The 23,369-nt window shown below is 41.2% G+C and overlaps 1 protein-coding gene across 1 annotated transcript; it reads right to left on the reverse strand.

Annotated features, from left to right (window-relative positions):
* Positions 1-2,451: 2,451 nt before the first annotated feature.
* IQCB1 (IQ motif containing B1) lies at positions 2,452-23,055 on the reverse strand. Its single transcript, XM_009274984.2, has 13 exons — positions 22,774-23,055; positions 21,787-21,949; positions 19,981-20,110; positions 17,223-17,316; positions 15,679-15,778; positions 15,142-15,314; positions 12,374-12,486; positions 10,959-11,068; positions 5,759-5,901; positions 5,185-5,333; positions 4,595-4,723; positions 4,058-4,214; positions 2,452-2,947 (listed from the first exon to the last, which is right to left on the reverse strand). The coding sequence occupies exons 1-13, from the start codon at positions 22,889-22,891 to the stop codon at positions 2,718-2,720; spliced, it is 1,809 nt and encodes a 602-aa protein (XP_009273259.1). The 5' UTR covers positions 22,892-23,055; the 3' UTR covers positions 2,452-2,717.
* Between the last annotated feature and the right edge of the window lie 314 nt (positions 23,056-23,369).

Below are 23,369 nucleotides of genomic sequence, written 5' to 3' on the forward strand. Positions count from 1 at the left end.
ACGCTTCCTCCGCTGCGAGCAGGGTCTGTCTTCAGGCTGCCGGAGCAGGCCTGCTTGCTATCCAAAGTGGCAGGATCTGCTGGGCATGACCAAATTCTGCCCCTTTTCCTACCTCGCTGGACCACCTGTGCGGCGCATTCATGCCTGAGTAACAGCTCCCAGCTTTCTGGGCATGCCTGTGGTCTGTGGCAAGCAGGAGCAGAACTGGACCCATCTCAGCTCACGGCCTCTCCTACAGTCTTTTTTTGGGCGATGGTATAACCCAGACAGGACTGTTCACCTGGTAGCAGACTGGAGGTGGCTTCTGTTTAGCTGTCTACGTCTGTTCCCATTATTCAGGCAGGAGTATTTTATCCCAGAAGGAGCTGCAGTGAAATAAATCGCCAGCAACATGTCCTGCGCATGGCGCAGGACGACCTGAAAAGAGGATGAGCCAAGCTATGCCAAATCTCTCCCACCTGTGAGCAAAGGGGGGGCAGCAGGGGAGCTCGGGGATCTCTTTTGCCGGGCCCAGGCTCCAAGCTGGCCACAGCAACTTGGCATCTGAGAGCATCTCCCAGCTCCACCCCAGCATGCTGCAGTAGCTCCTTTCTGGCTTGCTCTGCCTGGGACAGTAACGGGAACAAGTGACAGGTTATACAGTTATATATGGCCATAGGCATGTTCCCTCATGGCGCTCTCACCTCGGTTTCCCTGGTCTGTAAAATGGAGATGACCGAGATCTCCTGGTGACAAGCACAAAGTAAGAAGAGGCATTTTTCTTTATTGGGGCAGTGGTGGGGCGGGGGAATTTGCGCTGCTGGGCTAGTAATAAACGACCCAGCAACTTGAATTCCTCCAGCAAGACTGCACCTTCCATCAGGCTCTCTGTTCACTTAAAACAGCGTTATCCAGCAAAGTGCATATTCCAAAGGGGGAGTTCATTATCCACTCCAATGGCAGTGAGTGGCAGAGGCCATCACCATTACAATAAATGGCTTTTTGGTAAGATGACTCTATAATTTACTTGGTATTTAACACTGGCCGGGGGGCTCATCTCTTTACATAAAATACATTAAGCAAAGCACCTTTGTGAACATCCCCCTGCGCTAAAGAGCTGTTACAACGAGGATGATTAGGAATAAACGTAACAGCAGAGGCTGCTGTCTCAAAATAGTTTGAGTCAGTGGCTGCACAGCAGAGGGGACTATGATGTGCACAGACGACCCATGTATTTGCAAGGGAACAGCTGGCTTGCTGCAGTTCACCCAGAGACGCTGGGCCTTTTCCAGCGCCAGAGCTTGGCAGCTGCTGGGGGGTAGCTTCCATCCCCTGGAGCACTTGGTGACTGCCCCTCAGCCCCTCCACTCTGGTGGTTGTAGGGCACCTGTCTTGTTATGGGCACAGCCTAAAACTAATAGCAGGGCTGCGCAGAACAATATGTAACTCAGACACATGCAAGTGCCCTGGCAAATACTTAATGGATTGTTCCACCAGTTAACTCTCCAAGAAAGGAACTGAGAGCCAATTCAGTGCCTTCCAAATCACAGCTCTGTTAAAAAAAAAAATAAAATAACAGAGCACAGCTCTTCCTCTTGGCAGCTGTCCAGTTATTAATTTCAATGTATCAGCTGCATCTGAATGGGCTTGGGCTTCTGCCCACTACTTCTATTTATTTGTTTTCCATCCATCTCCACTAAAATTAAAACTCAAAACCTTCTAGAGAGAATGGAAAACAAACATGCTGAACCAGTATTGCTGCCCACATACAACTGGCAGAAATCACTGCACTTCTTCCTCCTCTGCAGTGAGGTAAGATCTACTTCTTAAGACTCTCTGGGCCTCTTGCCTAAAAAACAGCGCAGGCAGCTACAGCACTAGCTGCAGCCTTGAGTTCTCCTTGCTTTCTGGGCACATCAGTAGCAGCAGCCTTCAGCCCTTGACTGTAGGTTTTTATTGTGTACCGGGTCACAGTGACTGCAGAGGCCCTGTGCTGGAGATCTTTCTGGATTAAACAGCATCTGCATGGTTTAAGACAACAGAGCTGATGGTCCAGATGGTCACACTGAGGCCACAATCCCAGTTTGGACTGCACCCATGTTACAATGCACTGCATTGGCTGTGGAAAGAACAGCATGCTTTTAAAGGAAAACACATATAATCCAAGAATATTGGCATTTTTTTCCTCCCCATGTTTTTTTCCTTGTTGCTATCAAGAGGCTGGTGGAGGTTCCTCAGGCCAAGCTTTGCCTGTGCTAAGTGGAGTTAGCTGTTCTACACTGCTGTAAGCACCCAGCCTGCCACCAGCACCACCTTGCTTGACTGCTTATTGGTGTCTTGGTTTGTTCTGAACCCATCTTTATCTCAAAGCACATCACCTGATAAAATGTTTTGCTATAAAAGCCCAGGCTTTTACAATGGTGTGATTCTTTACACATCCGAGTGTGAATAAGAACTGAAAAGCCAAAGGTTATGAACTTACTTTTAAAGTGATACAAATTACAAAATACCAATACTACAGTATTTAAATTCTATTTGCAACAGCACAATCAATGGGATCTAACTGTTGATGTACAGGAAGAGATTCTTAATAAGTAAAATGCACTAAAATAAGGCTTTGGTCTTTTTCAGTGCTTTGTCTTACAATTCAAGTGTTTTCCTTCCTTAAAAACACACGCAAGTAAATGCATAGTGCAAGGTATGGGTCTGGTTGAGTAAGAAATTCTTCTGCCTGTTACCTAAAAGGATTTCCTTCCACCAATAAACAGAGTTCCCAGTTCTGCATTTAGGGCATCATCAGGAATGACATCGTCCTCCACAAACTCATCTCCAAGCTTCTTCCACCATGGCCAGTGAGTGTATTTCAGCATAGTGTTGTGGGATTGTCTTGCCTTGGTAGCTACTGGGATTGATCGACTCATAAAGACATCAAGATCTTTTCCTGTGGTCTCTGCTAACCCTGGAGCATCTGTAAGAACAAGGAGAACAGTTTTCTGTATTTTGTTTTTTATGCTGCGGTTTTATGAGTATTTCAAACAAAAAAAGAAGGAGCACTACCCTCCCACTTCCCACTGTCCTAGGTCACTCCTTTCCCCATGCTGGCATTACAATTTTATGGCTGCACGATAAACCTGATTGGAGAAGCAATCCAAATTAAGGCTAATCTGAAAAAAATAAATACATAATGGGGGAGTGAGAAGAAGGGGGGAAAGCAGGACTACCTCATTCAGGTGCAGCGGTGGCATCCACCAAAATGACTTCTTGTGAAACTACGACCTAACAGAAAGAGGATCTCCTGGTCGCTACTGCTGGATCAGCACTCCTGGCACAGGGTGACATCAGTGTAGTGTTTCCACCACTCTGGCACAGCAGCACTGCGTATTCCCTGCCTGGGGGACCCAGCACATTGTAAGAGCATGTTGCTGATTTGCCTGGTCAGGGAGCAATGAGCTACAGTGACACAGCACCTGACAGACAAAGTAATGGAATTCAGTAACTTGCTGAATTTTGTCCTGCTTGGGTGCTCTCTGGTGGCTGCAATTTGCTATTCTCGCTCTTTCACTCCAGGCTATTTGTCGGGAATTAAGATAGCACAATAGTGAATTCCATTTCAAATAAAGCCAGGCCAGAAAAAATGAAAACACGACTCGGAATTCATAGCTCAAAGATTTCCCTCTATCTGGAGGAGGTGAGAGTGCTTCAACCAGCAGCTTACTTACAACACAAGAAAACAGAACAGAGCAAAACAAATGTAGAGGAAGAGGTTGTATGACATCCCCTTCTTAGAAACTTTAATGCCTTTTACAGGGCCATTGCTCTTCCTGTGGACATATCAGACAGAGACTTCTAGCAGAGGAATAAGCTGCTCCTTGAAAAGCAGGTGTATATCCTTACCTATAACCTATAGCAACACCTGGATAATCTCTAACAAAGCCTGAATCTCAAGATAAGGCATATGGCAAAGGAAGAAAGATATGTCAGTTTTGAAATGAGGCTTTACCACTGTTCCCTCTAATTTTCTCTCTAAATTAGTTTAATCCAAACAGTAATCAAAGCTATGACCAGAGCAGTCACATACTCATTAGCAGCTCCACATCGGTGTTGACCTGAGCCAGTAATGTCTCTCTCCGCTGTGCTGCTCTCTGATCCAGTCTGCTCCTCAACAGGAACTGTGCCAGCTTTTCCTGGGCCTGCATATGTAATTCTTTACTCATTTCTTCTGACATTTGGGAAGCCTGGAGGAAAATAACAGTTTTATTACCATTAGGAGCTGGTTATTTTAAATCTTTTGGGGGCAGAATAATGTCTAAACAAGGAACGCAAATGCTGTTCTTAATTGTTAACTTAATAATTTTGCTTCCTCTGCAGGTCTCTCCAAAACTATCCGTCATCAAGTATATAAATTTTCCAATTACAGTTTGCTTTGACCTTTTTTATTAGATTAATGGTCAAAATCCCCAATATCCTAGTACCTTGCTCTCAAACAAGCGGGTTAACACATGCATACCTCACATGGATTATCTTGATCAGAATTTATGAAGCTGAATATATTTTATCCCTACAGTATTTTATGTTGCATCATTAATGTGAATTATGAAATGACTAAGAAACAGACCGGATGCAATTTGATGTAGTCATCCACCTTCTGCTGCAAAGCTAGTCTCTGCTCATCAGTCAGTCCCTTGGGATCTTTCCAAGGAGAGAGAGGTCTCCTCCTTCTTTGTTTTTCCAAGAATTTACAAGCCTTTGTAAAGAACACGAGAATATGACAATCACAGACAGGCAGTTTGTCTTCTTGCTTTGTTTGTAATCAATCAGTGAAAGAAAAATGTTTCAGTACTGCATCTGTTAAAGCATAAATTTAGATATGATGCTAAAAAACAACATACAATGGTCAGCGGGAATACGAAATAGTAAGTAAGAACGCTCATAATAAATTAGTGACTCATCTGTAGTGTGGTGAAATTCCAACCTTAGGTTTCAAAGCAGCAGCTCTTACATTTTAGTTACAAGACCGTATCAGACTTTGTAACCTATGCAAGGTTTAACCCCTCTAACCAACTTGTGGCTCTAGACTATCATCCTCTGAATAATTTTTAATAAATTATGGTTACATTGACAATAAGAGAATAAACAGAGCTTTTTGAGGCAACGCAGTAATCCACTCAGTCCTACCTAATGTGAGAACAAAGTATATATACTTACTGCTCTCTGAATGACAACAGCTGCTTTATACTCCTTAAGAAATTGTCTCTGTTGATGAAAATTTCTTCTTGCTCTATAACCTCGCCAGAATCTCTGAATAGTTAATGCTGATTTCCCTTCCACTTCCTCCATGTACTTATTTACCTGACCTACAAATGTAACAAAAATCCAGTTATAAGACTGTGGGTTGGGATCTCTTAACAATTTGCATTTTTAATCCTCAAACTAGATAGTACCAAACAAAGCTTGGGTGCTATCAGTTAAAAACCCCTCTTCATCCAAGGTCCGCTAGCTGTGGGCCATGTCTCAGAGACTTGTAGCTGAAATGGGGCTTTGTAATACAAGAAAACTGGTCTCCCTTTCTCCTGCACCATTTTGAAGGCAGCAGAGCTTGACCAGTAGTTACTGAGCCCTTGCAGAATTAGCATGTTCTCTGTCAGATAATTGGGCCAGGAGAAGAGACAGTAAGACTACAGTGCAAACAGACATGCAAGATTAGGAAATATTTGGGGAAACTGTTCTTAAGGAGACCCAGACAGCTTAATCTTCTGATATAGTTTAATATAAATCATACTGGCATGGATTATTTCCAGTAAGGCCAGCTGTCGTTCATGGAAGAGTCTCATGGCCCTCTGTCTCTGAAGTTGCATTTGCAGTTTTAGAGCCTCATCTTCCTTCTGTTTTTTTAAATGCTGCAGCTCCTGTTCCCGTTTAGCTCTGCAATACACAAATACATTAACAATTAGCTTAAGTTGTACATTTCTTAAAAGCATCTCTCTCTCTTTGTGTTAAATGGTCCCGCATCGAGGGAGGAAATCCACAAAATAATCTGCTGTTGGCCCAGCTGTTGGCTGCAGAACCACACCAAGCAACGAGAAATCACCTGCAAGCTAGCAAATTACCACACTATCTATAGCCATGAAAAATTCTGAGCCAGTCACTCAATCTGACATCAAATCAAAGGATATATTTTTACTTAGGATAAAGTTCTAAGGACCCTGAAGGGAACAATGCTCCATGTGGAACATTCACAGCCAGCATGAACTAGAACAACAGGTTTGATTCCATCATCTGGGGAAGAGGTAAAGCAACATTAGCCATCTACTCCAGTATGCACCTTTTCCAGCGCATCCATCAGCAGGCATGGCACCTGCTTCCCATAATACATACTATTATTTCTGTACCAACTGCAAGAGCAGATCAGGATGTTGGCTGTTAAGGTTCACTTTTTAAAATTTGAAGGGTTTTTTTTCTCCAGGAAATACAGAGTGACAGATTTTCTCCATCAATTTTTTTAACAGAATACTAGGGAAGAATTTTCTTGCAAATTCTTCTTGATCTGTACTAGTTGTTGTAATTTGATGTCAGGATGTTGCCCCGCTGTGCTTGGCATTGGAAAAGCCCCAGCAGACGTTTCACAGATAAGACAACTGAAAATTCTGTAACTGGCCCTGGAGTGTTTAAGCTAATAACAGGCTGTATATCGATTATATACACTAACATTAATATAGAAACTAATATATTAATACTAAATATACTGATGTATTGATAATAATAATTACTGAGACCACTTCGACATGGTCTCAGTGAAGCATGAGGAGCTGTGAGCTAGGACTCCCCCCCCCTTCACTACCCCTTCTCATCCCAATGGACCTGACCTCATTAGCAGCTTAATGCTTGAGACTTTACGAGTTTACCCCACAATGAGGTAATGATGTGACTCCTTCTCTTCTATTGCAGCAAAATCACTTGCCCGCTCAGGACCTGAGTACACCCACTGGGCCTACAGCCGTGAGTTCTGCTCTCCTCTAGCACTTTTCCAGGGACAATGAAAGGAGCACCTTAAGCACCAGGAAAGAGAACAAATAGACAGAGCACAGGCATAAGGGGTGCCAGAAAGGGGAAAAAAAGGCCGTAGACTAGAACTAATGTCCAGCAATTTTGCTGCATGTCACATACCTTTAGACTCACAGTACTATTGAGTTATTTGTGTGTTTCCCATCGCTAGTATAGATTGAGTTGTAATTTTTCCACCAACCATACTTTCTCCTCAGTCTCCGCAGCTGGGTGGGAAAGATGGGATGGAAGCTGTTGCGTAAAAGAGATGCTCTGGATTTAAAGATCTGGCCCTAACTGATAAAACAGCCTCCACCACGATCTGAGAGACCATAATCCTTTTATGACAGTAATGCAGACTTGAAGCGTGCCCACACATCTGCCTACAGAGACAGATCATGATATATGTGATTACATCAGAATAGTCTCAAGGAAACTAGAGGTTTTTAGCCCACAGATTTCTGCAAATTAGAGCTGTAAATCTTTGCATTTTTAATCCAGGCAGGCACATATTATACTTCTAAGTGGAATGATGTCACAGGATCAAACAGAACTTTTGATGACATTTTCTTGATAATTCTCCCTAGAAATTTTTATCAGCTCCACTAGGTGGAAAACTACAAGAATGTTTCATGAACTTCTCAGATGTGCATCTGTGAAACTACCAATAGCGTCCGTCAAGTATTTAAATGTTTCTTTGATACTGATTCTTTCCCATGTAGTCTGCAAAACACATGTTCTTCTTCATTCTCTGTTCCTCCTAATGATAACACATATTTGTTTGCACAAGACCACACTGTGACAGGGAAATGCCTCTGAACAGTAGCAAAATACACACAGAATAAGATCCAAGCTTCCTTCAACAGTTCATGGCACAGATCAGCCTCCCTCTGATCATCTCTTTATATATATAATGGTTTGATTTTTGATACGATTAATACAAATTATTGCCGTTTTAACAGTTCTACAATTAGCTATGTAACAGTGAACTAACTTCAAGGAGAGATTACAGGCTTTAATATGCACCGAGGAGACATTTCTGAAACCACAGAGTTTCAGAAGTTTATAACTTGCAGAGTTTAAGATCTTCCGCTGCAGCTGCAGGTGAGCCAAGTTTGGAGTTTCAACCTCAGCAGTATTTAACCACACTTGTAAAATAAATCTGTGAATATAACCAAACCCTGACTGTTAAAAATTCAGAAGTCCTCTTTAAAGTTTTTCTGAAGTCATGCTTACAGTATTCCAAACACTACTTTTCAGCATAACACTAACTGCAGCTTTGACCTACGCAGAAAAAAAAACCAACACTGGAGCTGTACAGTTACGATATCGTACTCAGTACATTAGCACTGACTGAGCCATGAACACACAACTGTAAGAATACATTTCCATTCCTCTCAATATTAAACAAACACATTCAAAAGTCCATTTAAATGACTCAAGGACTACTTAAGAGGCATGCACTAACGCTTACAATACTGAAAATATGACACAAGAAAGTCAAGTAGCTTGTTGATTGCCGATAGCTTCACCACCCTTTCCCTTCTGCCTTCTGCTTTACCATGTTGTGTCTTAGCCCGTCATCCAAGTTTTCTGGGCTATGATTTTGGCTTGCAGGCTTGCAAGGTGCCTGATAAGGGCAGGAATATTGGCTCAAAGGGTATGGTGGAGTAAAAAGGAGTGACAAGGATGTCATTCTTGGTGTTTCAGCCAAGTTGGCCGTCAATAGACACACTGCTTCTCCCTGCAAATCTTCCAGAATTTAAAGATTACACCCTAGATAGTCTAATATCTTCTTAATACCAGTCTAGATGACAAATCATAACTGTCTGCTTTCTAACACCTTGATCATAATGCAACATGATTTGACTAATTGATTTCTAAGATCTAGTGTTGACATGGTAGGTCTCAACATGTGCAAAAAAAGGTTGAAAAAATCTGCTGTGGAGTCTGAACTTGATTTAGATCCCTTAACCTATGTTAAATTCACACTAAATTTCTCAAAAGAGTTAGCCTAACATGCTACCATTACTGCTGAAATCCTACTTCAAGTAAGACAAGCATTATTTACGTAGCTTCATTCTTCTGTCGTGCTCCAAGTCAGAGGATACTATTTCTAGGTCATTGAAGTGACTCCACTTCTGAGAGTCAATGATTTTAAATATTAATCATAGAATCATAAAATAGTTTGGGTTGGAAGGGACCTCTAAAGGTCATCTAGTCCAACCCCCCTGCCGTGGGCAGGGACATCTTCAACTAGATCAGGTTGCTCAGAGCCCCATCCAACCTGACCTTGAATGTTTCCAGGGATGGGGCATCCACCATGTTGCCCACAACTCTGGGCAACCAGTTCCAGTGTGCAAGCACTACACTGAGCAAGCACTATGGTCCTTGGCTTCTGTAGCACTCTGGCATGGCAGATTAGAAACTCCAGGACAGCTCCACATTCAATTTATGGTGGAATTTTGTGTCAAGTTAACTGAACCAGTTAACTGTTCTACCACCAGTACATCATCTTCTACTGCTATTTAGTGCAATCCCATGCTACAGTGTGCCACACTTTTAGTTTTCCATATGCCATAAATTTTTACACTGAAAACATATAAAAGCATTATAGAAGTAAGTTTTTTCATGGAAAAGTTTGGCAGCTGGGAAAGGGACAGTTGGAGCTTTTGGCACGAGAAGTGGCAGTTTTGTACTGCTGTAAAAGCATATTGTTTGGATGTTTTTGCTAAAAGAATCTGTAGTGAAACAGCTCATATTGGCATTACATTACCTTTATGTTTCAGAAATAACAGCTGACTGGAAAAAGGCATCTTCAAGATGAAGGAGCTCTTGGTCAGCCCAAACTTATGCCCTTGGACCTGGAAACAAATTCTCAGGGAAGCTATTTCCAGGAAGGACAGGAAGCGAATGGGAATAGCCAGCATAGATTTATCACAAGCAAATCATGTTTGACCAGCCTGATTGCCTTCCGTGATGAGATGACTGGCTCTGTGGATGAGGGGAGAGCAGTGGATGTCATTTTCCTTGACTTTATCAAGGCTGTCATCACAGTCTCCCATGCAGGGCAGGGCTGACACTCAGAGGAACCTCCACAAACACAGAAAATGCGTCAATAGAAAGCACATGAAGTTCAAATGGGAAGTTCTACATCTGGTACAAAATAACCTCATGAACCAGGACAGGTTGGGCACTGACTACCTGGACAGCAGCTCCAATGAAAAGGTTCCTGGTGGGTGACAAGTTGAACACAAGCCAGTAGCGTGCCCTTGCAGTAACAAAGGCTAGTTGCTTTGTGAGCTGCACTAGCAAAAGCAGAGGCAGCAGGTAAGGAAGATTATTATTTCGCTTTGCTCGGCACTTTTGAGGACACACCTGGAATATTGGCCACACTCTACTGGGCCCCCAGTAGAAGATAGATATTGACAAACTGAAGGGATAGAGACTGTTCAGATGGGGACAATTAGGGCTTGTCCCCATACAATGGAATGTATGATATACAAAGACAGGTGAAGAGATGGGTTTGCTTAGGCTAAAGGAAGGGTAATCTAATTTCTGTCTTCCACTACCTAAAGGAAGGGAAGACAGAGTCAGACTCTTAGAGGTGCACAGAAGAAGGACAAGAGGCAATGGTAAAGAGCTGCAACAAGGAAATTCCCACTGGCTGTAGTGGAAGAATTCTTCACAAGGCAAGTCATGCAGCACCGGGACAGGGACTAAGTGAGATGGTGGGATCTCCATCCGTGGAGACCTCCAGAACCGGATACAGCCCCGAGCAGCTGGATCCCATTTTGAGGCTGGCTCTACTTCAAGCAGGAGATTGGATTAGATGACCTAAATTTTTCCTGTGACTCTGTGACCTGAGAAAAACCAAACCAAACCAAACCTTATTAGATTCTTCTCTTTAGTGCTTTTTACAAAGCCATACTGTTTACCTGAAGCTTCTCTGTAAAGTGGTCACTGCTTGGGGTAGTTTTTTCAGCCTTTTCCTTGTCTGAAATCCCCTCCACGTAGCCTGGATTATACAAGCTGCTTGATGCTGCCTCTGAAATTAATAAAGCAGTTGGTAGAATATTTTCCCTGCATATAAACCCACTTTATTACTGCTTGCATATTTGGAACAATCTCAACATTTGGCCAAAAAACATCAGTTTTCAGATGCATCAAAATTCAGTATTTGTAACAGCATGGGGAATTTAAGGTCCTATAAGACAGTTATTATCATGACACTTGTACTTGCTCCAAAGGCAGCTAATCTGATCATCTGGATTGATGCTCTCTGTGGTAAACAAATGAATCTACAGCACAAATATAAAATATATATATTAGCTGCATTAATCGATGTTAGAAATTTGTATTTAAAACACCTGAAGCACTTGGTATTTCAAATGGTGATTCAATCAAAATACCTACACTAGAGAGGACAGAGAGACAAGTTTGGAGAATTAGCAGCAGGAGAAATGTTACATTTGATGCTCTCTGTGGTAAACAAATGAATCTACAGCACAAATATAAAATATATATATTAGCTGCATTAATCGATGTTAGAAATTTGTATTTAAAACACCTGAAGCACTTGGTATTTCAAATGGTGATTCAATCAAAATACCTACACTAGAGAGGACAGAGAGACAAGTTTGGAGAATTAGCAGCAGGAGAAATGTTACATTTGCAGTATGATCAGAAGTCACTGAAATGCAACAAACATGAAAAAAAATCAATTCTATTCTTAAATGGATTTAAAAAAAAAAACAAAACAAAAAACAACACAAAACACCCTGCGCTGTTGAAGATGAAAGCAGGTCTCTACAAACATAACTCTGATTTCCTTTAAAGTATTGTCTCTGAGAAACCTGCATGTAGAATTTTGCTAAGTTCATAAAACACACATTGTCTCTTTTATTGGGAACACAGCCCAGAAGGTGTTCTTACTGAACATTTTCTCTATATGACTTAATTCTAATGTGAATGCTGCCTAGAATTCAGAGATCTAAATTTGTAACACTGATGTGAGAAAAGCAGATACAGTTATTTTTGTTTTGTAGTTAGCAAAACTAGTATTCCCCCCCCCACGGTTGTATAGAAATCTATGGTGAATCTGCAACAGAAAGTCAATCTCTTGAGTCACAGTCCCATACCTTAATCACTGGACAATTTCTTGTTGTCTTCAAAAATGATGGAGGGGAAAAAAGTTTAGTAAATAGGAAATTTAAAAATCCATTAATATAGTGAAAAAATAACACAGGCTTTGAAAAGCATCAACAAAGTTACAGAGTAAATCCATTTTAAACATATATAAATCACGTGTAACTAGAATTTCACATACAAAAGTCTCATTAAACTTCAGCACCTGCACTTCTCCTTTTCCATTGGATTGTTCCAAGTACAGCAGGTCCAAGAGTTGACTGAGATCCCTGTCAAATCCTTTGCCAGTCCACTGTTTACTTAAAAGCCCTTCTAATCCTAAGAGAGAGAGAAGAAGCATGTGATACCGCTAAGGTGGATTTTTCTTTTCAGTATTTCAAAATAACAATTTTCAAGTCAAAAAATCAAATCTGATTTGGAACACTAGAGCTGAACACCATCAGTCATCTTTGAGTTTCAGTGTAGAATATTATCAATGAATATCTGGTGCTCCAACCATCACAGAAAAGTATTACACGGCAATTGTAATTTTGTATGTCCAAGTCACTATCTATGATGTCTACGTAACTGGCAGTTAAATCATCAATGTACTTTCACTGTCTTATCAGTAAGTCATTGTAAGGTATTAAAAGGATGTAAAGCACCATGCAAGTGCTAGGTTTTATTAGCACCGCTTTCATATTTTTCATAATAAAATTTATTTATTTATAACTGGAATTCTTTGATGTCTTATCTGTATAGCATAATCTAACTGTGAGTACATGTGCATCCAATCCCTGAGACAAAATAGCTTTTTAGATTCGCAGCAGCTAAAAAGCACACGTGTGCTACCCCCACAACACACATACACACTCCCTGTGCTGCGCACGGGACACAAGTAGACAGCCACACATGCTTTTTAGCTTTGTATCAAAAAAATCCCAGAGCTTGAGAGTTCTGCAGAGAGTTGGAGGGAAAAGGAAGGAGGGCAGGAAGTAGGCGTGTTTGGATAGCCTCCTGAAGAACTGCAGATTCAAGTAACTTTTCCATCTTCAAATCATTGTCCATAAGCATATTCATACACTGGGCAACTCCAACACTCGTATATACTTACAGGATCTGGATACGGAGCCCAGAGTTCTTCATGCAAACAGAAACGGCACCTCTGTTCTATCACGCACCATTTTGGACAGACGATGATGGTTAAACACTTCAGGAGAGAGACAGGCAAGATTCCAAATGGAGTCAGTGGGTGCCCTAAGGCTGCCTGAGCTCTGCAAAAGCATGTAGTCTGGCTACAAAAGGCAGTTCCCTCACAGAAGTCCTGTGGGTCTGACGCAACCATCTACCAGTTTCTGTACAGACGACACAGCCATATGCACCTTTCAGCTACTGACAGGGAGTACCTCAAGTATGTCTCTCAGATGTGCCAACCCATGCAGACAAAAGGACCATGCCCTCCTGGAAACCTGATGTAAACACTGTGCTAGTCTTGGAGATGTGAGGTTCAGGTGATGTCCTCACCTCCATCAGCCTGCCTTTACTGACAGAAAGCTTACACTGAAGTACCTCATACTGGCAACGACTGAGCCATTGTGAAGCCAAGTTAATTCAATGAGATGGCCAGATGGTGGAAATGCTGTAATACTTTCTTTGTTGCTGCTGTTCCTCAAACTATCTAAAGGATTCCAAAGCCTGAGTGAAAATTAACATAAGGACTCTAACTTAAAAAAAAAAAAAAAAAAAAAGAGGAAAAAAGGTATTTTTTTTCTTAGTGGAAACAGGAAACGTGTACAGAAAAGAGATGAAGAGTCTCTAAATGACTGTGGCATATTGTGATTCTAGAGCAAAATAAAACATAATCCTTTGATGGAGACTTGCACCTCTTCAGACAAGCCAGCATTCTACAGCTGGGATAATCAGACCATCACAGCAGCTTCACAAGAATCCGCAATGTGATACCAGCCTCAGGCACGTTATACTTAATTTCATACCAAAAGGAAGTCCTCCTCTCTCAGTTCTGCAGGCAATAAGGGTGGCAAAGCTGCCCATCTGGTCCAGAAATTTATCTGGCTGGTACCGCCTAATAAGTGGTCAGTGTAAGTGTAAAAAAAGGGAATTGGACCTTTTTGTCTAGCATACCCACTTCTCACTGTCCTTGTCCCCAAAGGACTGAGGCTGCTCAGAAGTAGTTTTGACCATCAGTAACATCCAGAATATAAGAGACCTGGCAAACACCAAAGCCTCTTTCTTAGTCTCCATGGGCATGACAGAGGACAAAGGGGTTTCCTGGAGCTCCCTGCTAGGCTAGAGACAGAAACATTAGATGGGACACCTCATTAAATAATGAATAACATAGAGCAAACTATATGTATATTCAGCCTCCTCATCTAAAGGCATCAAGACAAAACGATAAACTCATTTCATCAATTCTTGGAAAGAGTTCATTCCAACCACTTGGATATCAAAAGACAGTCAGCTCCTCAGTTACAGAACAGCACCTATCAGATAAGCAGACCTGTAACACCCAGGGTCAGAAGTCGGCTTTAAGTAAAACTTTCATGCTTCTGGATTAGTGAGCCTTAGCAGACTGGCAGATGTCTGACACACGGCTCTTACTGTGGCAGTACAGGCACCCTGCTACTAGGATCTCTCAATATCCAACCTGCACAGGAAAAAAGATGCAGAACATCACATAGAAAGAAGTAAAGCCCATCAGGTTGGAAGCGACAAACAACAGCTTTAAGTGACAAGTTGCCACATGCAGAGTCCTCAATACACAGAAGAAAAGAAATCTAGGAAACAGAAAGAGGCGCGGCACCTTAAACTACAATGAAAATGAACAGAAGAGAATGAAAAAAACAACCAACACAGCACTGCAGTTTCCATCTGTATTGGATAGTTATTGAACCGAGATGGGAAACCTCCATCTTTGTATTTTTACAGTGAATGCAAGAGGAGGCCGAGTGATTGGTCCCATGCATGTTTACAAACCTTTGTAGCGAGCTGGGAGTAACTTCACAAGCTGCTTGCAAAATTTTGCCACCAACAGTAGCAGTTTTGTAGCAGCATTTCCTATGACAGGATTGGTGGTAGATGAAAGCTTATAAACAAGTTCATCCAAAACAGAATGAAGGGTCTCTTCATCAACCTGAAGCAAGACAGAACTTTAAAAAGAAGAAGGAAAAAAAAAAAGGCAGAGGGGAACAGAATTGAAATGTTAATTACAAACTACAAGCTTTTTAACAGTGACTTATTTTTAGATGTCAGGTATTCAGCAAGCCAACATACCCAGACAGCTGGACCAGCAACCTAATCCAGGCAGTACTACTGTTTCAATCAACTGATTCCCATTCCCTCAATTTAACATGATAAAGAAAATAGCTATTTTTTCTATTTCTACAACAAAGACTAGGGAAAAAAAACCCCACAACAATTCTTGTATATGAAGAAGTTCTATTTTACCAAGCAGTAATGAACTGAGTTTTAAATTTAAAATTCAGAAAAATCAATGATATAAAAACAACTAACCTATTGACCCTCAAAATATTGTGTAAAACAGACATCATCATAACTGCTGTTTCAACATCATCTGTTATTAACAACTGCAGGAAGTGATCATTTTGCAGTACTGCAAAAAACCAAAAACAAGCAAACAAGAAATCACACAATCAGAACCAGACTTGAAAATAATATAAAACAAATAAACTTCATTATGGAACATAAGCCATAGCAAATAAAACCAGTTTCTGTTTCTGGAACAAACTCCCTCTTTTATAATTTTTATACTTAAACTTACTGGAGTAAGTAAACTACTTCAACATCCAAAAAACATGTTGAGCCCTGTTTTTCTGCCTTTGGAAATCCCTCAGGCACTGGTGCTGCAATGGAATAAAAGCTTTAAAACCTTTTATGTTATACTAGTATCAGTTTCTTATTACAACAGTGGAATTATCACTGGGGCAACAATATCCGGAAAAGATAAGGACTTCAACTTTGACAGTTTGTTACACCAGGTTTATTTAATGCAAGTCCACTGATGTCATTAAAGCACCATCTTTTTTATTCCAGTGTATCACTGTCTACATATTTAGTAATTTTTCTGGCCGTGTGTGTTTTTAGTTACATATCTTACGATCCTTAGGTTTTTGTTCTATATTAGAAACAAACCAAATTCTGCTTTTTAAAATCAGTGTGATTAACATTGGTTTACTTGAAAGCTTATTTTGGTCCGAAGTGTATAGTGAAGTTTGTTAGATATTTGTAAAATTTCCTGGCATGGCAACAACTTCAGAAATCTGTTTTTAAGTCTATCCACTTTTCAGGGCTGGCAATGTATTCTGGTCAAATTTCTGCATATGTTATAAAATCATATCATAGAATCATAGAATGGTTTGGGTTGGAAGGGACCTTAAAGATCATCTAGTTCCAACCCCCCTGCCATGGGCAGGGACACCTTCCACTAGACCAGGTTGCTCAAAGCCCCGTCCTCATAAAGTGTTGGGTTGGAAGGGCCCTTAAAGATCTTCTAGTTCCAACCCCCCTGCCATGGGCAGGGACACCTTCCACTAGACCAGGTTGCTCAAAGCCCCGTCCAACCGAACACTTCCAGGGATGGGGCATCCACAACTTCTCCGGGCTCCGGGCTCCAGTGTTTCACCACCCTCACACCAACTCTCTCAGCCTGTCTTCATAGGAGAGGTGCTCCAGCCCTCTGGTCATCTTCGTGGCCCTCCTCTGGATTCACTCACTCACAGGTAAAAAGATCAACTGTATCTTATCAGAAAAAAAATCTGATTTTTGTAAGCTGTAGTACTACAAAGGGAAACTACAGGAAAACACTTTCAGAGTTTGTCTCTGAAAGACTAGAAGGGGAACTCTTTAGTATTTCCCTTTAGTGGATCTTTTCCATTTTAGATGTTGCTGTTTCTGTTGAGTGGACTACTTTAAGAGATTGATTTAACATCTACCCTGATTTAGAAAACTAGGTGGAGATTAGCTTAAGAGTGATTCTTGATACCTGTAGTTGCCATAAATAAATTATCAGCTGTTTTACAGGTTTACTTTTCCCTTACCGCACGCTGCTAGTTGAATATGCCCACCGAACAGCCAGCAGATGGCATCAGTTACTGTTTGGAACCAGTGTAAAAAATCTTGTTTTTCTTCATCCTAAACAAAAGAGAAGTAGGTAAAAGCATGTGTACGTATCTCCACTGAGGACTTCAGCTTGATGTAGTGGGAAGGTTTGTATGCTTCAGGGATTTGGAGACCAAAACTCCATCAAATTCCCAAATGAGGCTGGTGAAACTGTAGGAACCAGTCAAAAAAAAAAACTTAATAGTCCTTCAAGGCCAGAGATCAATCAAGAAAATCTAAACATACTAAAAAAAAGCATCCATTCCTGAAAACATCGTAACAGGGAGAGAGAAGTCTTGTTTACTCCTTAAAAAATATTTGATAGCATAGGAGGGCCAAGAAGACAAATAGTAGCTCAGTACAAATGCATCATAGATTTAATCCACAAAGCAGGAAAGATATTATTTAAGCTTAGAGCACAGGAAAAAAAGGGTACAAAGTGGCCAAGGACACAGTTAAAATGGTTTCTAAAAACTGGCATGGTGAGGCTTCAGAAGCACCTCCTAGTTGCAGGTCTGGGAGCAAACACGAAACCACTATTAAGCTGAAGTTGGATCAGTTTGCCAAACAGACTATGTTATGTGCTTCCCTGTGATAACACTGGACTGGAAAAAAATCCTTAATAGTCTCAAGGCCAGAGATCAATCAAGAAAATCTAAACATACTAAAAAAAAGCATCCATTCCTGAAAACATCGTAACAGGGAGAGAGAAGTCTTGTTTACTCCTTAAAAAATATTTGATAGCATAGGAGGGCCAAGAAGACAAATAGTAGCTCAGTACAAATGCATCATAGATTTAATCCACAAAGCAGGAAAGATATTATTTAAGCTTAGAGCACAGGAAAAAAAGGGTACAAAGTGGCCAAGGACACAGTTAAAATGGTTTCTAAAAACTGGCATGGTGAGGCTTCAGAAGCACCTCCTAGTTGCAGGTCTGGGAGCAAACACGAAACCACTATTAAGCTGAAGTTGGATCAGTTTGCCAAACAGACTATGTTATGTGCTTCCCTGTGATAACACTGGACTGGAAAAAAATCACCAGGAAGAATCCAGGTTTTAATATGTGAACACACATACACACATGGTCTAGAGTCTGTATTCCAGGTGTGAGCCACAGGCCACTGGAAATCTAAAATCTTGGTGTGTGAACAGCAAAGGGGCTTTAGATAGTGCTGCATTGCTGACAAATGTTGTTATAAAGCACTTGGCCTGGTATCTCCCACATTAATTGAGCTTCCAGAAATGAAACTCTGGAAGGTCTTATTCCTAGATCTGTGCTGTAAGTCCTAGCCATCAGTCATGGTTTAACTTTGTATTTTGTTCTTACTGACAATGAGAGATACAAAATCACAGTAATAAGTTAAGCTGTAATATCATCTGTTCTGTGTTTTGGCAATAGGTCAGTTTCTGAAAGCTATTTCAGTGCTTCCCTTGACTTCAAAGACTTGTGCAAAAAGCAAATGAGGGCATAATAAACTACTAATCTCCACTGGTAGAATGGGATTTCCAAAGTTCCACTGAGCAAGCACCAAGTCTGGGTGCCCAGTCACCTCCGAGACCACAGGTTTTAAAAGCCAAAGTACTAATTATAATGTAGACTGCATTTGCATTCAAAAGAAATCTCTGCCCACAAGCATGACTCAAGTAGCATGTAGGCTGAGACATAATAAGAAAGTGTGGGGGAAATTACATATTGCGGATAAGACCTGAGTCTCCTGGGATGTCATTCAGGAAGCTTCCCTCTTAAGCACTAAATGCACTTCTAAAGCAGTGAACTAAGAGAAAATACATTACTCTACTAATACTTTCTGAGAATTGATTGTGTTTGTGGTGTCCAGCAAAATACTCCGTAGGAAAACTTTGACTAAGTGCAAGAAGCCAGTGAGCCAAGAAATGAGATACTAAGGGGAAACGGGGATATTAAAAGAAACTATCAGAATCCATGAGGTTGGTTATTTAAATTATTCATGGGTTTCATTTGTTGAGTTTTTTTCTTTTGATTCTGGAACTCAGAAATCATGCATTCAAAAGCATGAGGGAACCTAGCTGGGCAAAACCCTTCTTCTCTGCAAAGAGGGAGAGAAATGTGAGAAAGTGTTCAAATCCGAAAATTCTACAAAGTCTGCCTTCAGGGTTCCCAACGTGCAGGTTCAGAAGCAGTGAGCATTTTTGGAATTTTTTGCCAATTTTGCGGCAGAAATTGTATGGCAAAACAAACTTCAACAAATCTGATTTAAAGTCTTAAGACTTCCTAAACCTTTTTTGTAAAGCTGAATAAAGCAGTGGGAACAGAGCCATTACAAAGACTGAACTAATTATATGCAAAGTTAAAAAGACACTACCGTGACTGGGATGCTGCCTTTTGTAAGGCTTTTTTTTCTATCATACTGCTCTAATTCTTCTATCCTACTTATAATCGCATTCCTTTCCCCTGTCTTTAAGACTTGCGAAAAGTAGTAGCCAAACTCTCTAAACAAACCTATGGAAACAAACTAGCTTTGCACACATAATGGACCAAATGCTCCACAATGACAGATTCCAGTTTCAAAGCTCCAAGGCATGAGAAAAAAGACTGTAATTTCTGGAAAATAAATTTTTGTAATACAGTGCCCCTAGAATAATATCCTACTTACACAATACATAACCTTGGAAAGTTTACAGAGGTTCTCTGCTCTTTTAACTATGAAATTTAAATACCTTGATTGTTCGGATAAATCGTGCTTGCAAGCGTCTTCCCAAAAACAGCAGGTTGTCTATAGCTGAAGGAAGAAATTTCTTGTAAAATTCCTCAGGATCTTCTTTCACCTCTAGTCCTACACAACAATGACTCCAATGGGAAAAAAAAAAAAGAAAAAAAAATCAACCTGAATAGTCGAGGGCCTGTTTGAACAGCTTTGAATGAATGTCACGTCATCGGAGAAGAAATGCTTCACTGGCATGGGACAATTCAACACTGAACCACAGTTAACTGCTGTGACTGGCTCCAAGGTAGCTGCCTCAAAAGGAAGAGGAATCACTGGCAGGCTGGAGACAGCAAGTATATTGCTACTTATTATAGCATGTCTCAGTTTAAAGCATTTCTCCTTTAGCTTCATAGGATCTATTCAGGCTCGTTCCACATGCTAGGGAAGGGCTCTGATGGTCAGAAAGATAAAAAAAAAAAAAAGGCAAAACAGAAAGGTAGACAAAAACCTGATAAAGGAAACCTGATGAAGGGGGTGCAGATCAGGCAACAAAAATATGTATTAAAAAAAAAAAATCACTTACCACAAAATCTTCAGCGAGTCTGTCTACAACTTTCCACTGAGGAATACATGTGGGCTAGAAATCAGTTCTTCAGATCTCAGTTTTATTATTTTACCCACCACAAACATGTCGGTCATTTCTGGAAGACTTTTTACAAGAAACTGCACGTTTTACAACTGGGAAGTTTTTCAGTTCTGTACTCTGCACTGATACTAGTGCAACAAAAGTCTTCCTAACCTTTTATGAATTTTGCTTTCTGACATCCTATCTAGGCTTTGTTAGCTTTTTGTGAATGCACACACGTAAAGCTTTGCTTACCAAAGCCCTTAGAAAGTAAATTCTAGGCATGAAGCTGAAATTCATCTAGTTACAAAAGGACATTTTCACAGCTAAAATAAATTTCAGTTTTCTCTGCAAACTGAAATAGCTTATAGGGGATGATTTAAGTATCACACAACTCTGGTGATAAATCTTGCATCTCTTAGTGAAATTCCTGGCATTAAAAATTCATATTGCAGATAAAAATTCATACCGCAGATATGGCATAAATAAGAGATGGTTGCCTAATTGCTTCATGCCTTAGAATTTTGCTCCCTAGTTAAGCCAAAATCAAGTACAACTTGGGGAAAATTTAAAACTTATTATTTTTCCTGACACTGAAGATTGAGATTGGATCACTGGGGATTTTAGTTTAAAGTTGTCTCATTTACGAGCTATGAATTAAACTTAATTATGCCATTCTCACAATATCTCTACATCGAGTTATCTAGTCTGTATGAACTGTGTCCTCTATTATGTTTAAAATGTAAACAGATATTTAAAATAGGTATATTAAATAGATATTTAAACAGAGTCAAGCCAAGTTGTGAGTCAATCAGGCTGAAGATTTTTGCAAGATGAAATCTAAGTAAACAAACTTTTTAAAATAACTGCAATTCAAAATTAGCAATTACTGGGTAAGAACCGTGACACTGATGAGTGCTGTTCACAAAAAAAGGTAAAGCCAACACAAAAACTTTTCCCACTAAACAGTTTACCCAGCTCAGTGAAACACAATGCGAATGAATTAAACAGGACCGATTAGGCTATGCCTGACCCCTCTGCTCTTGACTGCTCCCTGCACTTTAACCCTGGCCTTTCCTGAACAACAAGCCTTGTTCTGGATGGGAGCCAACGTATTACAGCTTGAAAAGAAAAAGAGCAAGATGAAAGGCCAGAAAGAAAACAAGAAGAAAACTTCTTAGCAATTTTTTTTACCTTAGTATCTCTGCTAGCTGGGCAGCAGTAGCCCAGCCTCCACGCAGTTGAGAGTGGTCTTGTCTGAGGACCAGCATGCAGTACTGAGTAAGATCATAATCGTATATATCTTGCTTAATTTTTTTGGATTCTTCAGATCCCAAGGAAGCACTATTTAAAATTCCTGTGGGAAGAAAGCAGGAGAGAGACAAAGAGGAGCATAAGATTCTGATATGCAAGATTTTTTTTTCTTTTTCCAAAACATAAGAGGAATATGTGTGCACAGAGCCAGGATTAAGGTAATTCTAAAAGTGCTAACAGCATAAAATATTTTGTCAGCATTTTTCCCTCCTACAACTACAATCCATTTGTTAGATTATATGACAACTGGGAAGGATAGCTAAACTTAGGTTTCCATTTTTTCATTACACATTTAGTAGTAAAACATACATTACCTGGGATATAGCTCATTTGTATGATTTCCTAGGCCAGATAAAACCACAACCACTGTGAAACATATAGCTTCCTTATAATTACATCCCAATTTAGAACAGGACCTAACTTGTTTCTACTGTTTCCATGAGCAGTGGCTATGTGGCAAAAGAAAAGATGGGGAGTCACGCAGGAGCTCGTGATTGCATTTCTATGTTAAGACTTAAAAATTGAACACTGATGGCCACTCCGGCTCTCTACCCAAAAGCACTGGGAGAAATCATTTGACCAAGTGTAAGATCCTTGCCCACATCAGCAGGGGTCTTACAAACATGGTGACAGCTGAGAGGGAGAAAAGACTTCCTCTCCATTTGCTCCCCAGCTCCTCCTCCTTATTGTTGCCAAGCCAAATGCCACTCAATACCACTCTCAGGAAAAGCCATATAATCAACCTTACAGTTTCCAGCCCTGCCAGAAATATTCAGAAAAACCTTCTGTATTTAAGGAAGCAGAAGGACGAAGGGCTGCCCATACTTCACTACCTCATCCTTTTATTTTAGAAACGGTATTAATTACCCTTTAACTTCAGAAGTAGCAGAGGGATGTCCTGTTCTCTGCTCTCAGTGACCTGAGCAGCTAAGGCCAGTACCCGGGGGTCCACAGCTGCCAGGCCCGCACTGGGTGCGTTGGCCATAGGAAACAGAGAGAGGCCCGCAATACCATCGATTCAGGCCTCTTTCCCTTTTTAATTGTTTCGGTGTAGGCGTGGGGTCCTTACGCCACTACTTCCATCAAACCTCCAGCTCCTGCACCATCAGCTGGAAGCTCACGCTCTGCTCTGCGCCTCGGGCTGCAAGTCTCCCCCTAAGGAAGGAAACAAACATGGAGGAAGCCCCATCCACGCTCCCTCACGTCGCCTCTCGAGGCCGCGGGCAGCGGGACTGGCTCTGCCGGCAGCGCGGGGCTCCAGCAGGGCAGCCCGAAAGAGGCCCTACGGGGCGGGCAGCGTGAGAGGCCTCTCTGAGGGCCGCCAGCAGCACCTCAGCCGCGGGCGGGGGGGGAAGGGGCCGCGGAAGGGCGCTGCCCGCCGGCAGGGCGGCGAGGGGTAAGTGCCCTCTCCCACCAGAGTCACCTCAGTGCCCCCACGGCCTCCGCCAGTGGCGGTCCCGATG

This window comes from Aptenodytes forsteri, unplaced genomic scaffold, assembly GCF_000699145.1.
Source record: "Aptenodytes forsteri isolate BGI_AS27 unplaced genomic scaffold, ASM69914v1 Scaffold255, whole genome shotgun sequence".
Classification (NCBI taxonomy): Eukaryota; Metazoa; Chordata; class Aves; order Sphenisciformes; family Spheniscidae; genus Aptenodytes; species Aptenodytes forsteri.